At 38.2% G+C, this 14,492-nt stretch overlaps 1 protein-coding gene across 1 annotated transcript in view; it reads right to left on the reverse strand.

Annotated features, from left to right (window-relative positions):
* Positions 1 to 1,601: 1,601 nt before the first annotated feature.
* The window catches only part of Fgd6 (FYVE, RhoGEF and PH domain containing 6), a 107,805-nt gene continuing 94,914 nt past the window's right edge, over positions 1,602 to 14,492 (reverse strand). The window contains exons 17-22 of the mRNA XM_013018911.1: positions 14,153 to 14,299; positions 12,683 to 12,785; positions 9,521 to 9,648; positions 6,512 to 6,640; positions 5,293 to 5,441; positions 1,602 to 2,704 (exon numbers count right to left, since the gene is read on the reverse strand). Coding sequence (XP_012874365.1) covers positions 2,668 to 2,704; positions 5,293 to 5,441; positions 6,512 to 6,640; positions 9,521 to 9,648; positions 12,683 to 12,785; positions 14,153 to 14,299 — 693 coding nt within the window. The 3' untranslated portion in view covers positions 1,602 to 2,667. The remainder of the gene's footprint in view (positions 2,705 to 5,292; positions 5,442 to 6,511; positions 6,641 to 9,520; positions 9,649 to 12,682; positions 12,786 to 14,152; positions 14,300 to 14,492) is intronic.

Consider the following 14,492-nt stretch of genomic DNA (forward strand, 5'->3'; position numbering starts at 1 on the left):
GGCCCAGTCGTTGGCCCTGAGAGAGAGAGAGAGGAGAGAGAGATAGAGAGAGTGGTGTGTGTGTGTGTGTGTGTGTGTGTGTACGTGCCTGTGCCTGTGCCTGCCAGTTGTGGAGCTTGAACTCTGGGCCCAGGTGTTGGCCCTGAGCTCTTCAGCTCAGGATGAGTACTCTACCACTTGAGCCACAGTACTACTGGTTTTCTGGTGGTTAATTGAAACTAAGAGTCTCTCAGCCTTTCCTATCCTGTCTGGCTTCAAACCGAGATCCTCAGATCTCAGCCTCCTGAGTAGCTGGGATTATAGGCGTGAGCCATGGGCACCCAAGCTTGTTAAAAACTCTCCCAGAGCTAAGTAAACAGTTAATACAATCAGCCAAACATGAATTTCTGAACATTTGTACTAGCTTTGTCTTCTGTTTGTATGTGTGTGTTGTTTATTTAGAACTGTTTCTTGATTCAGCAAAGTATCAAAAGATACAGCAGCCTCATAGGTATTTCTTAGATTTTTGAGGCATAAGCCAAATAATATAGTCATAGGCTGAGAGACCAAAGAGGAAGGGGCTGATCTCCAAATAACTTGTTGTTTTACTAAATGAGAGACAGTGATAATTGCCAGACAATGAAATAGAAAGATATATCTTGGCCTCCAAAGAGAGTACAGTATAAGCTGCAAAGATTTTAACATGGAAGATTTATTCATGTCATTTTGAGTAATGTGAGCACCAAGAAATATTGGTTTACCTGTATGAGAGAAAAGACTTGGAAAGATGGTATGTTAAGAGTTGTGTGTGAGGTTGCACAGTTTACAGTGATGCCAAAACTAGATATGGTCAGGAAAAACTATAGCTGCCAATTCTAGATCATTTGTTTGCAGAAAACAGTGTCCACAAGGTCTCAGGATTCAGTAATTCTCTTGACTTCTGAGAGCACATGGTCATGGGGCTTGAACTGGGTGCTGAGTACTGTCTCTGAGCTCTTTCACTCAAGGCTAGCGCTCTACCACTTTGAACCACAGCTCCATTTTCAGTTTTCTGGTGGTTAATTGGAGATGAGTCTCTTGGCATTTCCTGCCTGGGCTGGCTTCGAACCCCTATCCTCAGATCTTAGCCTCCTGAGTAGCTAGGATTACAGGCATAAGCCACTGGCGCCTGGCTAGGAAATCTTTAATAAAGAAGCAGATAGGAAAAACTTTGTACACTTTAATGAAATATTTTATGGATAACTTTGCTCTTAAGATAATTTATAATTTAATCTCAGTCAACAAAATGTACATTATGAAAATCAGGACTTTAACTAGTGGAAATTTCATCTTTTTGCTGATCAACAATTTTGTGAACAAGGTTGTTCAGATGTTAAACAAAAAGTATACCGAATGAATACTATATATATATATATATATATGTATATGCATATATTTACATATATATGCAGTTCTGTGGCTTGAGCTCAGGGCAGGTATGGGCACTGTCCCTGAGCATCTTTTGCTCAGCACTAGCACTCTACCAGTTGAGCCACAGCGCCACTTCTGGCTTTTTCTGTGTATGTGGTACTGAGGAATCGAACCCAGGGTTTCATGCATGCTAGGCAAGCAGTCTCCCACTAATCACATTCCCAGCCACTGTAAATCTTTTCTAATGAGTTGTACAGACAGTTAAAAAAATAAATTATTTTAATTACTAAGCAGGCCATATCATAGAATGATTAAAAAAAAACTCTCCAAAAATATACAATTTAATGTAATACTGGCTTAGATTTTGTGTTTTTCTGATATGGTAATTCCAGTTCATTTTTAAAAACACAATATTATAGGAATTAACATTCTTTTTAGGTCTTAATACCACCGATATGTTTCTTACTATAGTAAGGGATATTGTGTAATATAAAACCTGTCATATTTTGCTATTAAAAATATAATAATTTTTGTGTTGAACTAGCTTTAAAAAAAGAATGTACTAAATGAAAAGCCCATAAAATCATATGTATCCCTTTGCAAAGAAAAGCATCCCCATTCTTACAATTGGAAAAAATTCAGATTTCTATCCCTTTGCTTTGATGATATACCATTAATTCATGCCCAAAGATGTTCATAAAGTAGAAATACTTAAGCTAAATTACTGGAATTTCATTTCAGTTACTGAGGTAGCAGATGGCCATGTGTTTTTCTACTAAGAGATAGCAAAAATTCATCTAATGTTATGATTGAAAGACATGAATTTTTTTTTTTACCAGCAATTTGATATAATCATGATTTCTAAACCAAACACTGCATGGAAGTTCGCTCCTTGAGTTGTGATTGTTACTTACAAAGCTCTACCACTAGGGAAAATGTCACCTAATGTAAAAGAGAAAACAGCAGTGTGGGCAGTATAACAAAATACAGTACAAGGCAAGTTTTCTGGTCTCTAAAGAAATACTACATTATAATTTAGTGTGAATGTCAAAAATAATTCTGACCATCAAGTAAACATCAAAATTTTAATAAATAACACGTATGAAAAACAAACTTTAAAAAATAGCTACATATACCTAAAAAATAACTTCTTAAATGTGATGAATAGTTTGGTTAGATTTATCTTGGCAGTTCATTTTTATTAATGTTTGAATTGCTTTTACTCCATTCTGATGAATTCACATCCTTGGAATCACAGAAGAAATGAAACCAATACTGCTACAATATTGTGCCTTCCTGAAATGCTTCTATCCACCTATTGATAGAAAAATCTGTTAGATTTGTACAACCCAATCATTGATACATCTGAAGAGACTATACGTAATAGCTTGGCCTGTGGACCAGATTACCCTAACAGCATACTTAAGATCTTTCCTACAGCACATTGGAATGTTTGCATACATGAAGTGACCTTTTATTTAGTCCAAAACTTTACCTATTAAAATGAGTCTCTTCTGTAAGGCATGAGGAAGGAGCCACGCTTAACACACTTTGTGTGTTTTTATAGTCCTGATTTAATTGCTCCAGTATTTTAAAGGAATCAGACATTTAGTCCACTCCCAGATGATCAGAGTTCTGCATGCATTTCAGAATTTCACAGAAGTCTTTCTAAAATTTTTTAGTCTCAAAGCTTTGTCTGACAATGTATACAGCTGCAATTAAATTAGAAGACACAGGGGTAGTCACCTCCCTTCCTGTGTAATTGCTTCTAAACCTATTGTTTTCTTTCCTGATATATAATTTTTATCAGTAGTATATTCTGTACAGAAGAGATCCTGAGAATTAGGAAAACTTGACATTGAAATTGCTAATCAATTACGAGTAGCCCATGACAGATTCAGTTCAAGTTTCAAGGATAGAGTTTTCAAAACTTTTAACTTTTGAATATAAACAGCTTAAGTTGTAAACAAGTCTTTTTACAAGTTCAAAAATTTCCCAACAAAATTAACACATTTTGATATTCTGTCATGTATGAAAAATCAAACTCATATGCTCTTAATAACCTAGAAGAGAAATTTACTATTTAAATTGGATAAATTATAAACTACAAATGAGCAAGTTTGCTTTCTCTACCACATTTAATTCTACCTGCCCGAATTTCTATAGTATTAATCTAATGGTACAAGCAAAAAAAAGTCATGCTTATTAAAAGGTAATATCTAGGGCTGGGAAGGTGGCTCAGTGGTAGAGCGCTTGCCTTGCATGCCTGAGGCCCTGGGTTCGATTCCTCAGCACCACATAAGCAAAAAAGAAAAAAGCCGGAAGTGGCACTGTGGTTCAAGTGGTAGAGCGCTAGCCTTGAGCTGAAGAGCTGAGGGACAGCGCCCAGGCCCAGAGTTCAGGCCCCACAACTGGACCCAAAAAAAAAAAAAGGTAATATCTAACAGTAACAATGAACAATTACTATTTTCAGCTAATGTTTACAGAAAAAATAGCAAAATAACATAATATTAAAATATTCATCAGGGGCTGAGTACACTGGCAATCCTAGTACTGGGGTGGTGGTGGGAGTGGGGGAGGATCTTGAGTTTGAAGTCAGCCTAGGCTATATAGTGATTCCCAGGATAGCTTGGGCTAGAGTGGGACCTTGTCCTGACAAATGAAAATAAGCCAAGTGTTACAGCTCAAGTTTGTGAATCCTTGGGACTTGAGATGTGATTTCTTTTTTTAAAAAATACTTTTTTATTGTAAAAATAGTGTACAGAGGGGTTAAAGTTACATAAGGTAATGAGTATATTTCCTATCGAGCATTGAGATGTAATTTCAACTCAAGGCCAGCCTGGGCAAGAACTATTAGTTCCATTACCCACAGTAGCTGGGCTGAGCATCAGACATAAAATACAATGTGTATTTTATAAGCCAAAGTAAAAATAAAATGAAAGAGAGATGAATTGAGCTGTTTTGTTGATTTCACAAATACAAATATGCATCTTTTATCCTCATAACACCTAATTTTGCAATTGTGGAAACTATTCCAGTTTTTAACAATCTAAAATTTACTATATCACTGAGAGCAGCATGGAGCCTCTTAATATGTTTGACTTTGTCCCTAAAGTTAGTTGGCAAGCAGCTGTTTCAACTCCTATGGTCCATGGTACAATCGAATGAGTGGACTGCCAAATCCCAGAACATATGGAGGGAAGAGTCTTACCCTCCTAGAAGAGGTGAGGCCTCCCTGTGTGGACACATTTATACAAGGCCATCTGTTTGCAACTCTGCCTCCAAAAATTCTTCCAAATATTCTTGCTTAGTTTTAAAACAATTCTGAAGTATTTGAATAATACATGTTTTGTCTGTCTAATTTGGATCTTTTATTTAAATTCTGAGCTGTCCCCTTTCTTAAAGTAGATCCCTTTAAAATCATTTGCTGGGTGCTGGTGGCTCACACATATAATCCTAGTAATTCAGAAGGCGGAGATCTGAGGATGGCAGTTCAAAGACTGCCTGGGCAGGACAGTTTTGAGATTTTTGTTTGTTTGTTTTTGCCCATCCTGGGGCTTGAACTCAAGGGTCCTGGATGCTGTCCCTGAGTCTCTGTGCTCAAGGTTAGTGCTCTACCATTCGAGCCTCAGCACCACTTCTGACTTTTCTGAATAGTTACTGGCGATAAGAATCTCATGGCCTTTCCTGCTTGGGCTAGCTTCAACCAGACAACCCTAAATGGAGCTGTGGCTCAAAGTGGTAGAGCATCAGTCTTGAGCACAAAAGCTCAGAGACAGTACCCAGGCCCTGAGTTCAAGCCCCACAACCAACAATCAATCAATCAATAAAAATACAATCAATAATTTAACGTGACAACTTGAAATCTTGTGTACAAGAGGAAAATATGTCCACAGTACTTACTTCTGAGCTGAGTGAGCATCATCTGCTTTGAATACATAAAATACCATATTTTTGTGCAGTAACTGAAATACTTTAGACTCTGAATTTTCATCTTTGACTTGACTGACAGTGAATCCTAATAAAGGCTGACTCTCCAAAGCTGCCACGTCCTAATTTAACAACACACAAATGAAGATGGACTTTTAGATTGAGACACATTTCAAGATTGTAATATTGACATATATAGCATTCACTTAATCTCATATACACATATAAAATGTTAATCCTAGCAAGTTATTTTTATTTATTCAACAATATTTGTTGAGCCACCTTCATCCATCTGCCAGATACTGTACCTCTTTCAACATGTTCACAATTTTATTTCATATTATTTTCCCTATAGTCAGAGAAAGTAGGTGATTACACTGCCTTCATTTTATATGTGGAGAAAACAGCTAAATGATTTGCCTAGCTCCTAGTAAGGAGCTTGTACTCTAGAGGTTTTCATGGCTGTTAGAACATAGGGATCAGCTATCTAGCCACAGTTAGAAGAAACTTTACAACCCAAAAGCCTATATCATCTATGCTGATGCTGGATTATTACAATCTGAGGACAGTCTGGAGAATGTCACTCAAGAGAGCTTGGCAGAAAGGATAAGAAGCTCTGCGAGAAATTTCTAACAATTAAGTGACAACTCCCTAAGTAAAGAGTAAGATTGTTCTCATTAAAAATGGCAGCGCTCCGCCGGGTGCTGGTGGCTCACACCTGTAATCCTAGCTACTCAGGAGGCTGAGATCTGAGGATCACGGTTGAAAGCCAGCCTGGGCAGGAAAGTCCATGAAACTCTTATCTCCAATAAACCACTCGAAAACCAGAAGTGGCGCTGTAGCTCAAGTGGTAGAGCGCTCGCCTTGAGCTGAAGAGCTGAGGGACAGCGCCCAGGCACAGAGTTCAAGCCCCAAGACCGACCAAAAACAAAAACAAACCCCCCCCCAAAAAAAAACGCAGCACTCCAAAAGCAAAGCAATAAAGGAGGTTAGGGTTATATCTCAGTGAAAAAGTGTGTCCCTAGTAGTCCTTTGGCTGTGGGTTCATCTCCAGCACTTGGAGGGAAGGGGAGAGAAGGGGAACAGATGGAAGGGATGGAGCAGAAAAGGTTTGGGGAAGGGACAGTAAGGGGAGTAAGACAATATAAATATAAGATCTCTAAATTGTTCATCTTTATATTTCATGTCTTACCTCACTTGCAGCATAGGTATATAATACTTTGTTTTTTATGACAAACCACAAATGCTTCCATGTTTTTTTATTGCCCTTTGATCTGTACAAGTAGCCACTCATGGAAGAGTCTTCTGTGTTTGCTGATACCTAGATAAGAGACACAGTTAAATGGGTTTCAGACCAACAGTTGTTCACAATCATTAGACATTGAAAGCAGTTCTATAGCAATCGAATATTTCAGAATGAAATGATATTTTCAAAGGCTGTTGTAATATAATTTGAATACTTCTATAAACATGAGTATAACTCTGTCTTTTGGAAGCAATTCTAGAATTTTAGCTGTTAATTCCGTCATGCATTTGTGCTTGTATTTTTTATGGGTTCATCTGTATTTTCTGATGTGGTAGAAGAAATATGACATAAACCCTACAGAATGCTTTTCGAAAGCTGAATTTTAAGGACTATTTATAATCTATTCTTCTTAGGGGAAAATCACCTAAATCTTCAACATTGTGTCTAAAATAATTTTTTGTATTTCAAAAAACATTCAAAAGAATAGTAAATAGAACTTTTCTAAATTTTTGTTTTAGAGTATTGCACTATAAACCTCAAGCTTGCCTAGAACTTGAGATCCTCCTGCCTCCACCTATCACAGATGTGTACTGTCAGAGTTGATTGAAAATTCTAACAATGGCGAAGACTACGTATCAATCTTTGCTTTCCAGATTATAGCCTAAAAGTTTATCTTTGCTTCATGAAATGCTGAAAATGTTTTAGTCTTCATGCTAAAAGAAAATAAACTTTTGGGCTGGGAAGGTAGCTCAGTGGTACAGTGCTTGCCTTGCATGCCTGAGGCCCTGGGTTCGATTCCTCAGCACCACATAAGCAAAAAGAAAAAAGCCAGAAGTGGTGTTGTGGCTCAAGTGGTAGAGCCCTGGCCTTGAGCTGAAGAGCTGAGGGACAGCACGCGGGCCCAGAGTTCAGGCCCCACGACAAACAAAAAGAAAAAAAAATAATCTTTCGGTGAGTCTAATCTGATAATTCAGTTGTTTTTATCTTAAATTCAGTAAGAATATTTAAAGAAATCAAGTTCAGGATTTGCCTTATCAGTGGTGTGATGAGCACACTCTATAGTGGCTTCCCATGATCCTTGCCTCTGACAGTCACACATTATACTACATCTTCCCCTTGAGCATAGCCAGAACCTGTGACTCACTTCTACCAAAAAGAATAAGGTGAAGGTAATGGTATATCAGCTCCATGATTATGTAAGAGGCCACCTTGCCAAAACACTGGTTTTATAGAGTTTCTTGTAGCTATGTTGGGAGGCCCATGAGAGAAGTTGCTGATATTGTAACAAGCAGCAAAGGGCCCTCAGTCTAATAATGCAAGGAAATTAATTATGTCAAAACTTAAATGAGTTATGAAACAGATCCTTCACCAGATAACATTCAATAGTGGCCTAAAGCTCATATTCCTGTGGAAGTCACAGCTAAAACATGCCTACACTCTTGAGATAATACACGCATGATATCTTAAGACACTAACTTTGTTTTAATTTGTTATATAGCAAAACAGAAGTAGACTCGATGATGATTATGCTTAGTTACACTGAATACTGTGTACTTATGTAACTGTTAAACTCTTGTTCAAAATATTATATTCCGCCTTTAGAACTAATTTACCAGCCACTCAATAAGTAACAGTAAGTGCCCATGAATATTCCTCTGTTAATCCTTAACAATAAAAATTGATGTTAACTTTACCTGACTCTAAATTTTTCATTATTTTCAAAATAGTACTTAAGACTGTTTTGAATGAGGCTCAGCATGTAATTATAAAATGAGGGGGTTCCAGAAATATTTGAACATTAATGAAGAGGGGCAGAGCTCAGTGGCAAGCACTAGGGTATGTGAGGCCTTTGTTCAATCCCTAGCACTGTAAAACAAAACACAACTTCCCAGTGTCTCAAGGTTAAATTGCCATATAAACATGTAAGTCTATTAAGTATAATCCCAAGATACATGAATCTGTATGAACTTTTATGGCAGTACCATTTATAATAGTCAAAAAATGGAAACAAGTTGGGCACCAGTGGCTCACGCCTGTAATCCTAACTACTCAGGAGGCTGAGATGTGAGGATCGCAGCTCAAAGCCAGCCCAGGCAGAAAAATCTCTGAGATTCCTACTCCAATAAAATACTCAGATAAAGTCAGAAATGGCACTGTGGCTCAAGTAGTAGAGTGCTAGCCTTGAGCACAAAGAGGCCCAAGGAGAGCACCCAGACCCTGAGTTCATGCCCCAGGACTGGCCAAAAAAAAGATAGAAACGAACTAAATGTTCATTCAGGATTGAATGGTAACCTGTGGTATAGACTTACATGAACCTCAGAAATACTGTCATAGCATATACATCAGTATTATAGCTCTTCAGCTCTAGCCCATATTATATGATTCCTTTTATAGGATATATTGAGAATAGTCATTGTCTATGCCAGAGAGATAGAAAGATTAGAGGTTATAAGGGAGTAGAAGGATACTGGATAGATTAAAAAAAGCTTCTAAACTAGAAAGATATGATGATATGCCCAACGTGAATACTCTAAATGCCATTTAACTGTATACTTTATGATAGACAATTTATATATTATGTGCAGACCATGTGATGCTAATGAAATGCCTGAAATTATTCTTTGCACTTCATCCCTTAGGAGAAGACCCCCTCATGTAATAACCCGTGGGACCCTGATAATCAGTGTGGCCCATAAGTCTAGTAGCTTTTAAAAAGCCATGTGTGCCCAACTTCTGTTTACTTTCTCTCAATGCTATAACCAAATCCTTTCAGCAGCCATTTTCTAAATGACTCAGGTCTTCAGGGAGACAAGACAAGATTGTGAGGCATCAGCCATATCCCTCACAGTATTAAAATTCATAGTAATGGGAAATAACTTCTTTCTTAACCATAGAAAAATGAATAATATGAAAGATGAATAATTCAGCTGTATTATATTGTGGTTTAACACTTACTTCTTTGAGAGCTGCTGGGATTTTTTTCTGTCTCCTCCCTGGTGGGATACTTTGTAAGACAGATGATAAGGCACTTGAAGGAGATTTGTGGTTTCCAGGAGATCCAATTCTAGGGGAGTGCTGGTGACCTAAAACAAATAAAGTACATCCTAGTAGCCAATGTTAAGCATTCTGCATTGAACCAAGTAAAAATCAATCACACTGTTACACAAAATATCCATGGAAGGACACTCAAGAAAGACGATGATGGTGACAATGACGACGACGACAACGACGATGATGATGATGAGATGATGATGATGGAGAAAGAGAAGGAAGAGAAGCAGAAACAGCAGCAAATAAAAAATGATGGGTCTCAGAAAATAAAAATGGGTAACTGAAAACTGAGGAAGACTTGTTTTGCTATGTTTTATGTTTTTCTAACTATAATCTCTGTGTGTGTGTGAACCCATGTAAAAAGTGTGTGTGTGTGTGTGTGTGTGTGTGTGTGTGTGTGTGTGTGTGTGTGTGTGTGTGTGTCGGTCGTGGGGCCTGAACTCTGGGCCTGGGCACTGTCCCTCAGCTCTTCAGCTCAAGGCTAGTGCTCTACCACTTGAGCCACATCCGTCTTGTTCTGCTTATGTGGTGCTGAGGAATCGAACCCACGGCCTCATGCATGCAAGGCAAGCACTGTACCACTGAGCCACCTTTCCAGCCCAAGATAATCTTTTTGTGTCTTTAGAATGTGAAATAGGAAGCCGGAAGCTGGTAGCTCATGCCTGTAATCCTAGCTACTCAGGAGGCGGAGATGTGAGGATGGAGGTTCAAAGCCAGCCTGAGCAGGAAAGTCCGTGAGACTCTTATCTCCAATAAACCACTCACAAAACTGGAAGTGGCGCTGTGGCTGAAGTGGTAGAGCACTAGCCTTGAGCTGAAGAGCTGAGGGACAGCACCCAGGCCTAGAGTTCAAGCCCCATGACCGACAAAAAAAAAAAAGAAAAGAAAAGAAATACTTATATTCTACCATCTTAAAAAAGAAAAAGAAAGAAAAGTAAATACAAATCCAGATGCTGGCAGCTCTAGCTACTCAGGAGGTTGATATCTGAGGTCTGTAGTTTGAAGCCAGCCCAGGCAGAAAAGTCTGAGACTCTTATTTCCAATTAACCTCCAAAAAGCCAGAAGTGGAACGGTGGCTCAAGTGTTAAGAGTGCTAACCTTAAACAAAGAGTTCAGGGACAGTACCCAGGCCCTGAGTTCAAGCTCCAGGCCTGGCCAAAGAAAATCCCAAAAAACAAAAGGCAAAAGTAAATCCAGAAAATCTTACCTACTGACTTAAAAAAAAAAATCCACTGTTCTATACCTAGATACCAGATCAAATAATAACATCACAATGAACAGAATACTAGAAAAGGGCTGTGAACACAGATAGGAACCCCAGTAATTAATTCTAACCTTAGAGGGTCAGTGAATGCTTGGAAGGGAAGGGAATGTTTAAGTTGACCAATTAGGCATAAGAATGATTTTGCCAAGTAAAAAAAGGAAGAATACTACACAAGGGGGAGGGGTATGCATATCATCACATAGGTGTAAAATTACAGCATTTATTTGGACAGTAATTAAGCTGGGGGGGGAATAATATAGGGGAAAAGGCTTAGGCAGGCTGGTTCTAAGGAACCATGAATGCTATTTAGGCTCTTTTGGTTGGAAAACAGTGTAAACAGACTGCATCTAGAAAAGTAAGTCTGGTGGTAACCAGATTAGAGGGGTTTGCAGCAGGAAAATCTATTAGGAAATTAGTAACTCAGATATTATTAGAGATGACATTGAGAAATCAAGACACAGACGTTCTGAAATAAAATTGACAAGATTTACTAACCAAATAGATGTGAGTGATGAGGGAGGAAGATAAAACGATACCATTTGAGTGTCTGCAGCTTATAATACTATGTATCCAGGAACAAAGGAATTAATAGATGTGTCGTTTTGAAAACTGAACACAAACTATAATAAACTATTAATCTATAAATACATGGATTCCAAGTAACGTCAACTAGTTTGATATGTTAGTAATATTTACTAATGAAAAGCTATTTTTTCCATGCACACATAAGGGATAATCTTTATAAAGTTTAAGTTTCAGAAACTGAACTACCGATCTCTTCCCAAATTACTTTACTTGTAGGCAAATAATGCTTGCTAACAGTAAGTAGGCAAGTATGAAGCACATTTTGTTTTCATTAAAAAACCTGTAAGTATATAATAAAACCTGTAAGTATATAATCAAATCTCACTAAATCAATCCAAGCAACTAGAATTAGGCCAACAAAGTACTATCTTGTAAGCTGGCTCACACCTCTAATCCTAGATACTCAGGAGGCTGAAATCTGAGGATTGCTGTTCAAAGCCAGCAAGGCAGGAAAGTCCATGAAACTTATCTCTAATTAACCACCAGAAAATCAGAAGTGGCAGTATGGCTCCAAGTGGTAGAGCTCAAAGATAGTGCCCAGGCCCTGAATTCAAGCCCCACAACCACCACCACCATCAACAACAAGAAAGTACTACCTAGTATATCTCCATAAAGAATTACTTTGCAGGTAGATAAAAATGATTTTTAAATTAGCACAATGTTGTCAGAAATAATATACTGCAAAATAACATGAGTTAATGTTCTTTTTTTTTTTTAACCAGTTCAAGCATTTAATTTTGTAACTGCATTTCTACAATTAGTTTTCTTTTTTCTTTTTTTTGGGGAGGGTCCGGTCATGGGGCCTGAACTCTGGGCCTGGATGCTGTCCCTCAGCTCTTCAGCTCAAGGCTAGCACTCTACCACTGGAGCCACAGTGCCACTTCCGGCTTTTTTCTTATGTGGTGCTGAGGAATCGAACCCAGGGCCTCAGGCATGCAAGGCAAGCGCTCTACCACTGAGCCACCTTTCCAACCCTCTATAATTAGTTTTCTTAGCAAAACCTTTTCACTAAATAAAAAGAAACTTCAATGATTTGTGGAATTACCACATCATAAATTAAGATAATAAATTATGGTCATAAATTAAGAAAGCTTAATGTTAATTTTGAAGAAAATTTCAACAGTTCTTCCTAACATACCAAAGATGATTCTTTCAGAAGGTTGTCTGAAAGCATCTGAGAAGAAAAGGATTTTTATTAAATCTTTATTTACACTTACCTAATCTCTGCAATTCTTGGAAACACTGTTCACATACTCTTGCTAGTTGATTTTTCAGGTAATCCAAACCATACTTATTTGATGAACAAGCCTGACATACAATCTGAAAACACAGTGCAATTATTTCATTTAAAATGAAGTAATTCTTTCCTTTCCAAACCATAAAGTAGGTTTCTTTTTGTGCTCAGTTTCCATAATAGTTTCACAGTCACTAAATCACAATTTCATACAGTTGAGGTATATAGTGAACTATCTATATCTCTCTATATATATCTATCTATCTATATACATATAACACACACACACACACACACACATATATAGCTATGCACAGTACCACAGCTAAATGATAAAAAGACCACAGGTAATTATTATGTGCTTACTACTTGAGATGTTAATACATGAATAGTGCTTAGATAGTGTTAATATATGAACAGTGCCTAACATGGAATATGTTGTTAGTGGTATTGACCACCAGCATCATCATCGTTATAACCATGAATGTTACAATGGCCATTTCTCTGCTCATCTACCAAGTTTCTACTCTATATAAATGCTTTCTCTAAATGGATCTTTGTTTAATCTTTATAGCAACTGTCATTGTCACTATGCTCATTCTTTTAATAAGATCATAAAAGTTTGGATTGGATGGGCTGGGAAGGTGGCTCAGTGGTAGAGCGCTTGCCTTGCATGCATAAGGCCCTGGGTTCAATTCCTCAGCACCACATAAGCAAAAAGAAAAAAGCCGGAAGTGGCACTGTGGCTCAGGTGGTAGAGTGCTAGCCTTGAGCTGGGAGAGCGCCCAGGCCCAGAGTTCAGGCCCCACGACTGGACCCCCACCCCCCAAAAAAAGTTTGGATTGGAATGTCCCTCCCAAAGCCCAGATACTGAAGATTAGGTCCTCAGGTTGGTAGTAGGGGGAAGTAGTGGAAACTCTTGGGGGTGAGGAGGGGGTGAAGCCTAGTGGGAGGTTCTATTTGGTTGCCTTTCTAAAGGACTGTGGGCCTATCTACTCTTCCTCTCTCTTTTGAATTCTTATCCATGAAGTAGATGACTTTCCTGCCAGATGCTCTCATCAGTATGTGCCACCACAGGCCTTTGGAATAGGGCTAGTCAGTTGTGGACTGAAACCTCCAAAACTGAGCCAAAGTAAAACTTTTCATTTTATAACTTGATTGATCTCAGGTATTTTAATAGTAACAGAAAGCCTACTATCACCAATACGAACACTGAAAGGCCTTGCTACCAGATACTTAGTATCTAGATAAAGTCAACTTATGCAAGAGATTGTAAAATTTTCTACTGCATAATAAAGGGGCAGGAGTAGGGAAGTTCCCTAACAAGATTCACTGCTTCCCTAACCCTAAACATTTATAGAGAACACATCTGTGTTTTCTGCTATCCCTATGTTGTTAGTTTTTTTCTGGATATGTAGCAGTCACCCTAGGAATGGTAATTTCCCCCTCTGACCTTTCCGCAGGCTCGGCAGTGGTGCCGTCTCCAGGTCAGAGTGAATTCACTGGTGCAGATCATACACATCGTGGCTCTGGTATCAGGAATCCAAATGGGAGCCTTCGACCCAAGGGGACTGACTTCTTCTTTATTTTCTGAGTCTGCCTACAGAAGAATGACTTCTGATTACTTCCGTGACAGAGACTGCGATAGAATCAAGCCTTTTTAATTGCTGGTAGCATCACATAGTGCTTGATGGTATCATTAAGGACGTGGGAGGAAATGTGGATTATTATATTTTTTGTGCTCTGGGTATATAAGATGAACCATAGTAAAAAAAAATTAACTGTAAAAAGAT

Source organism: Dipodomys ordii, unplaced genomic scaffold, assembly GCF_000151885.1.
Source record: "Dipodomys ordii isolate 6190 unplaced genomic scaffold, Dord_2.0 Scaffold3, whole genome shotgun sequence".
Lineage (NCBI taxonomy): Eukaryota > Metazoa > Chordata > Mammalia > Rodentia > Heteromyidae > Dipodomys > Dipodomys ordii.